Source organism: Microtus ochrogaster, chromosome 18 (genome assembly GCF_000317375.1).
Source record: "Microtus ochrogaster isolate Prairie Vole_2 chromosome 18, MicOch1.0, whole genome shotgun sequence".
NCBI classification, from domain to species: Eukaryota; Metazoa; Chordata; class Mammalia; order Rodentia; family Cricetidae; genus Microtus; species Microtus ochrogaster.
Window position 1 is genome coordinate 24,293,183 of NC_022020.1, and position 11,036 is coordinate 24,304,218.

An 11,036-nucleotide genomic window follows, 5' to 3' on the forward strand; every position below is an offset into this window, starting at 1 on the left:
AGGCTGGTGGCTGCGGAAAGAACATTCGAGTCATGTCCAGCCGGGGTCTTGGTTGTATGGCCAGCCTCAAGGCTCCCCTTTTGCAAGCTCTAGGACCATAAAACTGCCAATAAATGGAGTTGTGTGACCTTGAAAGTCCCTTTCTCTTTCAGGAAAGTAGCAGTGGGATTTGGTACTTCCTTCTGAGTCTGCTGGGGACTAAACAATGTGGGGAACGCGTCCCTTTAAGCGTTTATTGATCTTCGAAGCGCCACGAGCACAGGGTACCGGGGGCCAATTTGGGGCCTTGGCGGAGGAGCATCTAGAACCCGCGCCTAAACTCTCGCGAGATCTCCTCTCCGTGCCTCGCGACGTCATCCCCTCCGCGGCCGTGGCTGCGCCGGCGCCGGCGCGTAAGGTCCTCGCAGGGGCGGCCCGTATCCTTCCGCCGCCGGCCCGGCCCTCCCTCCCAGGCCCGCCAATCCCGGAGCCTCCCGACCTGCCCCTCGGCCTGGGCCCACCCCGCGCTCTGGCGGCCCCACCCCGGCGGCGCCGCCCGCCCGCCCGCGCGTCTCTTAGTCCACCTGCATCAGGCAAGCCAGCAGGCTTCCCCGGCTCCGCGACCGTAAAGCTCTCGGCGAGCCCGGGGTCTGGGGGCCCGGCGGAGGGATCCACGGCGGCTGAGGAGGCGGCGCTGAGCCTACGAGGAAGAGGCGGCTACGGCGGCGGCGGCTGTGGCAGCAGCGCATAAAGGGGCCGCCGCCGGGTGATGCGGTGACCGCTGCGGCAGGCCCAGTAGCTGAGTGGGCCTCGGCCCTCAGCTCGTCGGATCCGCGCTTCGGAGCTCCCGGTCTTCTCCGGCCGGCTCGCGACCGCTCGGGCGGTCTCAGGCCCCCCTCGCCCCTTCCCCGTCCCTCCCCCGTCCCCGTCCCCGCCCCGGGGGCCGTCGCCACCGTTTCCCACCATGGCTCTGAAGAGAATCCACAAGGTAAGCGGCCGGGGTGTTGCTGTGGGAATGGGCCGCTGGGAGAGCCCGCTGAGTAGGCTGCGGCCTGCACTTCCCGCGGTCGTCTCCGCCGGGCTCGCGGCGTTTGCTTCCCGCTGCCGGCGCCGGCCCCACGGGGCGGCCTTCACACCCCACTCCCAGAGATGGCGACCGCGAAGGCCGGAGCGCGGGGACCCTGCTAGGCCGAAGTTGCTCCGGTCCTTGCCGTCGTCCACCCCGCCGCCTTTCCAGGCCTCCCTCCAGCCTGGGACTTGCTGCTCTCTAGGGCTATTGTCCGCCTGGGAAGGGGACTTGGACGGCGCGGGAAGGGGGGGTGGGGGCAGCGACTGGGGCGTTGGGCGGCCCTATGGTTTGAGGTCGATAGGGCTGTTTGTCCAATCTCTGTCCCCCTACTCGGGCGCCCTACCCGGAGCTCCCTGAGATCGAGCACCCAGACAGGGTGCGACCGGAGGGTCCCTTTGCCCGATCCGTGACTGTTTCCTTGAGTTCACTTAACTCTTGGGCAGCCGGCTGCACGCTGAAGTCGTCCTTACTGGTCTGGAAAGTCAGAGGGAAGAGAATGCCCCTCCGGAGGGCGGAGGGGGTTAAGTGGAGAAGCGTTGTTCCTCGGGGTTGCCGCATGTCGTCGGAGACTAACCCTTCAGTTTTGCAGGACGGGAGCTAGTGGAACAACTGTTTACCTGGTAGGGTGAAGCCAGGCAGTTCCGAAAACCGAACGTTGAACACCGCCGGAGAAATTCTTTCACAGACTTTTCCCAAAATGATTTTAACGCTAAAATTAGACGATATATTCGTGAAGACCTAATTTAGAAGGAATTTTACTCGATTTTTGGTTAGAAATAATTTCTTAGTTCTTTTAAACGAAAGGTTAGCCACTTAGTTATTGATATGATTTAGTATTAGGACAGCATAGGCTTGGCGTACACTTTAGTGTCCTCTCCCCCAATATTAACTTCTTGGTGTCACTATTATTTTTTTCCTTGGACGTAAGAAGTCACCCACTGTGAATTTTGTTTGGTATTTTATTTGGCTCCTCAGATGGGCCATATTAAATCTTCACCTTATTAGTAAGTGGTAGGGCCTGGGATTACCCATAAGGGCTGATAGGATGGGGACACAAAGAATGGAGAACGAAGTCAAAATGCAGATTGAAAGATGGGAAACCACAGTTCAGCAATTGGTCCTCATTTTATTCTTTATTCAAGACTTGGAATGTGGAATTAATTCCATTCCTTACCGTGAATTAGCACCTTACCAACTTTTGCTTGATTTTTTTTTTTTTTTTTAAGAAATCAAAGGATAGGCTTTAGCAATACGTCTTGGCACTAAAATGAAACAGGGTCTTTTCTAAAAGAAGAATGGACTTGGGGCTGGAGAGATGGCTCAGCGGTTAAGAGCACTGGCTGTTCTTCTGAGGACCTATGTTCAACCAGCACCCACATGGCAGCTCACAACTGTGGCTCCAGTTCCAGGGGGTCTGATAACCTTCACATCAATGCCCATAAAATAAAGATAAATAAATTACTATTTTTTTAAGTATGAGCTTAGTGAAAGATCTCTTGAAAAACCATGTAAAGGATAAATATCCAAGTAATGTGTATATATCATATCCTTCTCTCTCCCTTCTCCCTCTCTCCTCTCCCCCTCCCCCTCCCCCCTCTCTCCCTCTCTCATTTTGGAGATGGGATTTCTCTGTGTAGCAGCCCTGGTTGTCCTGGAACTTACTTTCTTTGTAGACCAGGCTGGCCTCAAACTCAGAGATCTTCCTCCCAAGAGCTGGGATTAGAGGCACCTGCCACTGCCACCCAGCATGTGTAAGAATTTCAAAGACTTTAACTGTCATAGATCCTTATAGAGTCTATTGGGAAGTTATCAATTTGAGTTGCTGTTTGAGTTATACCTATAGAAGATCCCCCAAAGCTGGGAGAGAGAGTGAGTTTGATGTGTGATAATTTGCAAAGATTCTTAATTTTTTTTCCTTAAGGTAGGGTCTTCCTAGCTCTGTTGGCTTGCAACTTACTGTGATGTAGACCAGGCTGGCCTCAAACTCCAAGAGCCATCTGCCTCTACCTTCAGAGTGCTGAGATTAAACCAACGAGTTAATAGCTTTTAGTGTTTGTGTTAATATCTGTGCTGTAGAGATTTCTTCAGAGAGGGCGATAACACTGACTCAAAACATACACTTAAGTCTTAAAATAACATTTGCCCCCAGCTGTTTTTGAGATAGGCTGTCACTGTTGTTCAGGTTGGTATTTATCCTCAGTACTGGGATGCAGGCAGGTACCACACCTGCCTTCACTTTAAATCTTTTTGTACAGTACAAGGAATTGAGCCCAGAATCTTTTTTTTTTTTTTTTTGGTTTTTCGAGACAGGGTTTCTCTGTGGCTTTGGAGCCTGTCCTGGAACTAGCTCTGTAGACCAGGCTGGTCTCGAACTCACAGAGATCCGCCTGCCTCTGCCTCCCGAGTGCTGGGATTAAAGGCGTGCGCCACCATCGCCCGGCCCCAGAATCTTATGTATACTAAGGCAAACACTCTACCACTGAACTACATTCCCAGTTCTTATAAATCTTTAAAAAGGAAATCAGGTTTAGAAATGATCACTTGACCTTAAAAATGTCTGTGTATGTTTCACCCATAGCCCTCACTTGAACTATTTTACACCTTTCCTTGGGTCCTAGAGATTGAGTTTTTATTCAGGGCTTCTCTTTGTAGCCCTGGCTGTACTGGAACTTGCTTTGTAGACCACTCTGGTCTCAAACTCACAAAGATCTACCTGCCTCTGCCTCCTGAGTTCTGGGCTTAAGGATGTGTACAACTACCATCTGGCTATTTGTTTCAATAAACCTTTTACAATTATGTGTTTTACTTTATGAATGTTTTGCTTTCATGCATCTGTGTGCTCACTGTATATGCTTGTTGAATCACCTGGAACTGGAGTTAGACATGGTTGTGAGCCACCATTCAGGAGCTGGGAATCCAACCTGGGTTCTCAGCAAGAACAAAAATAACAGCTCAGCTGTCTCAGTCCCCCAGTTATTTTCCTGATACAGGTTTGCATGTATTCCAAACTGGCCTGAAACTATGTATGGGGGCATGACTTTGAATTTGTGCTCCTTCAGCCCCTACCTCCTGAATACTGTGACTGTAAGCATGTCTCACCCTGTTAAGTTTTTTTTTCTTTTTCTTTTTAAAGATTTATTTATTTATTTATTTATTATGTACACAGTGATCAGCCTCCATGTATGCCCGCAGGCCAGAAGAGGGCACCAGCTCTCATTACAGATGGTTGTGAGCCACCATGTGGTTGCTGGGAATTGAACTCAGGACCTCCGGAAGAACAGTCAGTGCTCTTAACCTCTGAGCCATCTATCTCTCCAGCCCCACCCTGTTAAGTTTTAAGTGGCCCTGGAATCAAACCCAGAGTTTGAACTCCGTCATCTGAGGTGCATTCTTAGCTCAGTTTTTTAAATTTATATATGTATCTCTCTATTCCCATTTAGTAACCTAGAACCTTTGTTGAAGTCAAGTGTGACTTGACTTCTCTTAGACTGCCAAAGACTAGAAAAACCCCTCTTTTATTTTCATCAAAATTATTGTGAAAACAAAAGCAGAAGTTGTGTTTCTCAATTGTTTTTTTTTTTTTTGTGTGTGTGGCATATATAGTTTATATTGGCTTAATAGTTACAGTTAAAACCATTCCTATCTTATCCTCAGCCCAATATATCTGATCTGGAATCCCAAGACTTGCTTGGTCTGTATAATCAGTCTTAGTGTTGCCCTTCCTGTTGTCAGACTCTGAAAAGAGCTATTATTTAAATATCCCTTCAACCTCAAATATCATGAAGTGTTTTTTTTTCCCCTTTTGTTTTAAAGATTTATTTATTATGTATGGAGTGTTCTGCCTGCACACCAGGAGAGGAGATCTCATTATAGATGGTTGTGAGCCACCATGTGGTTGCTGGGAATTGAACTCAGTACTTCTGGAAGAGCAGTCAGTGCTCTTAACCTCTGAGCCATCTCTTCAGCCCATCATGAAGTGTTTTATCTGGTTCTAATAGAATTCTTAAAATTTTACCTCATTTGACAGGAGGCATCTTTAGAAATTCAGTATTTTGCTGGATGGTGGCACTTGGGAGGCAGAGGCAGGTGTATATCTGTGAGTTCGAAGCCAGCCTGGTCCACGGAGCAAGTTCCAGGACAGGCTCCAAAACTAGAGTAACCCTGTCTTGAAAAGCCTCCCAAAAATAAAAAATAAGAACTCAGTATCTTACTTCTTTGATATATAATGCAAATTTTTGTCTGAATTTGGTACTTTTTGTCTGAATTTTGGTACGTATTTTTTATTCTTTGAATTTCATACATGCATAGTCTGTTTTGGCCAAATTTACAGCACTTTTTATTTTCACTGCTGAGGATTGGACCAAAGAAGGGCCTTGTACATTCTCAGCAGATACCCCACTACTGAGTTACCCCAAGTCCTGGAAAAAGCTTTTGATGGGCATTATTTTGATGTATATCTTGGAGATTCCTGAGCTAGTCGTTAGCCAAAATTTACCATGGAGACACATTATGAATAGTATGGTTATAGCAGGGATTTGAATTGTGTGTGCACATGTATGTCTTCATGTCTGTGTGTCTGTGTCTATACCAAATAGTCTTCTGTGTTTCAGTTTTCTGCTGACTTTATAGGTTTTGATACTTTGAGGCCTGCCTGCCTCTCCTAGTACCACCCCCAGCCCTTTTCCAGTTGGCTGCATCTCATCTGTTGTGAGCTAAGAAACCAGATCACAGAGCTTATTAAAATTGTGTCTAAAATAAGATCCAGTAGGCTTTGAGTGAAGAGGGTTTCGTGTGTTCTCTGAACTGTATGGTCTCTTTGACTGATCAAAGACCTTTTTGACTTCCTGTTTTTCCTTTTACCTTTAGTTCTAAAGATGCAGGTGCCCTTGTTGAAATATAGGCTTAATTTTTCTGTTTTTGAGAAGGTTAGCAGGCTGAATATTTTGATTCCTCCAGGAGTTGTAGAGTGACAAAAGAGAAGGTACTAGTCTTGGGGGTGAAGCACAGTAGGGAGAGTGCTTGACTAGTTTGCAAAGCCCTGTTTTGATTTCTAGCACCTTGGGTACTTATGTAATCCCAGAACTGAGAAGATGATGACAGGAGGATCAGAATTTCAAGGTCATCCTCAACCTTCAAATTATATTTGAGGGCAGTCTTGGGTACATAAGATTCTATCTTAATAAGTAAATGAGCAAGTTCAGATACTTTAAAATTTAAAGTACTTAAATTTAAAATTTAAATATTTAAAACATAATAATTCCTTACATATTTTAATGGTGTCTTGATAGTTTAAGGTTTGTGTACGTAGCTTTGAAATATAGTAATGCCATCAATGATCCAATAGTAAGGCAAACTTCTAAGACTCTTAGGAGACAAAACAAAGTTCACAGTTAAAAAAAGGTTTTGAACTCAAGACAGATAACTAAAAGTAGGATGTAACTAAAGTAAAGGAGAATGAGGGTGCTAGAAAATAGGGCATCTGCTACCTATCTCTCTTGAAATGTTGCTGGGATTAAAGTGAGTAGTACTGTCCTGATTCCTAATATTACTAAGTTTAAAAATAGTATTGGCCATTGAATTAAGAATAATTGAAGGTAAAATGTTTGCCATTCCACTTAATCTCCTGAATCTCAGAAAATAAAAACGATAACTGCTAGACATGTGTGCTGTGTGTTACATTAATATTCATAGAGGTATGGGTTGAGTAATTTTTGGCAAAATGATGAAACAAATTACAAATATTCCTGTAGAATACTGAATACTAGCATGAGTGTTTGGTTTACTGCCCAGGAAACCAGGCATAGCTTACTCTAAAAGATAAACACCATGGTATCGTTTTCTGGAAAGTCTCCCCTCATTAGACAAAGATTCTTAGTTGGGCATACTCCCAGCTAAATTAAGAGGCAGAAGCAGGAGGATTACTTGAGTCTAGGAGTCCAGGACCAATGTGGGAAACATTAAGAGCCCATTTTTTAGAATAAAACAAATGTAGGCATAGCCAAATCCTGGAACACACTTTTAGTGCATGCTTGGTTCATGCCTATTTGCAACAGGAAAAGTCTTGTCAGTGTACTACTCTTTGTTTTGTTTTTTTGAGACAGGGTCTCTTATGTAGTCTTGACTGTCTTGGAACTCACTGTGAACTCACAGAGATCCTCCTGTCTCCTGCTCCCCAAGTGCTGGTATTAAAGGTGTGGGCCATATAATCATTTTATTAAGGAATAAGAAGTTTTGGAAGCAAGTTCTTTTTAGTGTGTATCTCTGAGTGCTAAGGAGTAGTTTTGATCTTACAATTCTGAATATTATAATCAGAGAGATGGCTGCTGAAATATCTTAGGTAATTCCAGGACAGGAATTCCTGACTGAAGCCTGTTTTTTTTTTTTTTTTTTTGAGACAGAGTTTCTCTGTGGTTTTGGAGCCTGTCCTGGAACTAGCTCTTGTAGACCAGGCTGGTCTCAAACTCACAGAGATCCGCTTGCCTCTGTCTCCCAAGTGCTGGGATTAAAGGCGTGCGCCACCGCCGCCTGGCTACACTTGCTTTTTCTATAAAAATTAAGTTTTGATAGTTTATAGCGTAAGGAAACAAAATACCATTTGTTCTGTCTAGAGAGTCAAGTGAGATGCCATGTAATATATTTCTTTTTTTTTTTTAAAGAAAAATGTTTTTTTTTATTTATTTATTTTTATTTATTATGTAATATATTTCTAATACTAGCACTGTAACATATTCCAGGACTACTATCTGACAAGACTATGTGACTTGATTAATAAGACTAGAGCTAAAGGGCTACAGGAATGTCTCAGAGTGAAAAGCACTGGCTACTCTTCCAGAAAACCAGGGTTTGTTTCCCAGTACCCATGTGGCAACTTATATTGTCTGTAACTACAGTCTCAGGCACACGTGGTGCAGACATACATACAGACAAAACATTCTTTTTTTTTTTTTTTTGGTTTGGTTTGGTTTGGTTTTGTTTGGTTTGGTTTTTTTTTGGTTGTTTTGAGACAGAGTTTCTCTGTGTTCTGGCTGTTCTGGAACTTTGCTTTGTACACTAGGCTGCCTTGAACTCACAGAGATCCCCCTGCCTCTTCCTGAATGCTGGGACTAAAGGTTCTCCACCACTACCCAGTTTAAAACATTAAAAACAAACAAACAACATCAAAAAAAAAAAAAACAAACCAAACCTCTGGCTGGATGGAAAACTGAGTTTCTTTCCTTTTTGATTTTTATTTAGTTTATGGGTGTTTTGCCTGCATTTACAGCTGTGTGCCAGACCACATGCAGTATTTGAAGAGGGTGTATGATCAATTTCCTGGAACATAGTTACATAGTGAGTCTAGGAATCAAACCCTAGAAGAACAGCCGGTGAATGCTCTTGACTGCTGAGCCTGTTCTCCAGACTCCTGAAGATACTTTCAAAATTCTCCTTGGAAGCCAGGCAGTGGTGTGCAGGCCTTTTTGGAAGACAGAGGCAGGTGAATCTTTTGAGCTTAAGGCCAGCCTGGTGTACAGAGCAAGTTCCAGGACAGCCAGGGCTAAAGAGAAACCCCTTCTCAAAAACATCAAAATAATAATAATAGTAATAATAAAATAAACATTTCCTTTGAATTGAATTAAATATTTTTATTTTCCTTTTGAAAAGGGAACATTATCAGACATCAAACATTCCCTTTGCCACTGAACTACAGCCCTAACCCCCCTTGTATTGAGTTGTTTGCTTGTTGAATTTTAGACATGTCACTCAGCATCTCAGTTTGTCCTTTAACTCTCGAGTTTCCTAAGTGGTAGTTGTGATACAAACATGAGCCATTAAAGCACAGCTTATTTGAAATTTTTAGTTTATTTTTTTTAAGATCTATTTTTTTTGGGGGGGGCCATCACTGTTGGTACACACTATTAGTCCCAGCAATCAGGAGTCAGAGGCAGGTAGATCCCTGAGTTCTAGGACAGCTAGGGCTACACAGAGAAGCCCTGTCTTGGAAAAAAAAAAAAAAAAAAAGGAAAAAAATTATTTTTGGGTCCTGAGTATGGTGGCACATCCTTTAATCCTAACACTCTGGAAGGAGGTCGAGGCCGGTGTTGGGTCTCTGTGAGTTTGAGGTCAGTTTGGTCTAGATAGCAAGTTTCCAGAGCAGCGAGGACTACATGGAGAGACCCTGTGTGGGCTTATGCATATGAGTGTAGGTGCCTAAGAAGGCCAGAGATGTTGGAATCCCTGGAACTGGAGTTACAACTTTCTGCCACCTGATGTGGGTGCTGGGAACCAGATCAGTTCCAGTCTCTTCAACAACAATAGAGCATTTAATATCCACAGTTTAATAAAGTAACTGCCTTATGAGCCTTTGGGCTTTTTCATTTGTTAAATTTTTAGGAAAATTTAAAACTCAGGCCTAGCCGGGTGGTGGCGGTACATGCTTTTAATCCCAGCATTCGGGAGGCAGAGGCCAACCTGGTCTACAAGAGCTAGTTATAGGCCAGGCTCCAAAGCTACAGAGAAACACTGTCTTGAAAAACATAAAAAAAACAAAAAACCAAAACTCGGGCCTATAGAAAAATTAAAAATCTAGTGTTATTTTTCTTTAGCTGTTTCTGAGGAATCTGCTGATGTGATTCCATGGCAATCCCTAGTTTTATTTTTTTCCAAAGTAGGGTCTTGTCACCTGGACTGGACTCAGGCTTGTCTCTCTAGCAGAGGATGACTTCAAATTCATGTCTCTACCTCCTGAGTGCTGGAATTAAAGGAATATACACCATGCCTCTTACTTTTGGTAGTTTAGGCTTCTTTCTCTTTTCTTTCTTTCTTTCTTTCTTTCTTTCTTTCATTCATTCATTCATTCATTCATTCATTCATTGATTATGTGTACAATATTCTCAGTATTCTGTCTGCGTGTTTTCCTGCAGGCCAGAAGAGGGAACCAGATCTCATTCCAGATGGTTGTGAGCCACCATGTGGTTGCTGGGAATTGAACTCAGACCTTTGGAAGAGCAGTCAGTGCTCTTAACCGCTGAGCCATCTCTCCAACCCCTGGCATTTTTCATATTTCCAAATATTAGGTTTAATTTGTTTGCCTTAGGCAGGAATTTTTTTTTTTTTTTTTTGGTTTTTCGAGACAGGGTTTCTCTGTGGCTTTGGAGCCTGTCCTGGAACTAGCTCTGTAGACCAGGCTGGTCTCGAACTCACAGAGATCCGCCTGCCTCTGCCTCCCGAGTGCTGGGATTAAAGGCGTGCGCCACCATCACCCGGCGGCAGGAATGTTTTTGAAGCTCAGTGCTGTATATCTGCACCTTAGGTGGAAGGTGATTTGTTTAGTTGGCTGCTTTTCATTGCATCCTGTCTGTTGGAATGTTGTCATTTTCCCATTTTATAAATACTTGTTAACCTTGTTTGTATTAGCTATCTATTGCCACTTAAGAAAGTGACTGTTTAAAACATACCATACTTCTTCATACAGGAATCTGAGAATGGTTTTTAGCTAGGTACCTCCTGAGTGCTGGGATTAAGGGTATCTCCCATCATGCCCAGCTCTGAAGTTTTAATTACATGGTAGGTATGTATTCGGTTAGGTGCTTGAGTGTAGGGTGGTTAGGGAGTTAAGAACTGAACTCAGGTCCTCCTCAAGAGCAATAATATACTCTCTTAACTGTTAAACCATCTCTTCAACCTTTCTACTTTAAGAGGGCCTTCTCCTAAGTGTTCTGTGTTTAGTCTTCAGCTTCACAGATAGTAACAGTTATGCTAAAGTATTGATTTTTATATGGATGTACTCTTGTATGCATATAAAACAATGGAATCTAGACTTTGTTTCAATTTGGGCAATTGTTTATAGTTCTGTCAGCTATTATAAGGGTTCTAGTATCTATCTTCACCATTATGCCTTATCAAAAAGCAGATCACAAATCACAAGGACTGTAGGATATCACTTGAAACCCACTAGGAAAACAGTAACTGCTTAGATATCTTGCTGGTCCTGATAGTGATTTTTTTTTTT

General features: G+C 43.7%; 1 protein-coding gene across 1 annotated transcript in view; it reads left to right on the top strand.

Annotated features, from left to right (window-relative positions):
- The first annotated feature begins 468 nt into the window (after positions 1-468).
- The window catches only part of Ube2d2 (ubiquitin conjugating enzyme E2 D2), a 41,965-nt gene continuing 31,397 nt past the window's right edge, over positions 469-11,036 (top strand). Inside the window, exon 1 of the mRNA XM_005355942.2 lies at positions 469-967. Within this exon, the coding sequence (XP_005355999.1) occupies positions 944-967 (24 nt within the window). The 5' untranslated portion in view covers positions 469-943. The remainder of the gene's footprint in view (positions 968-11,036) is intronic.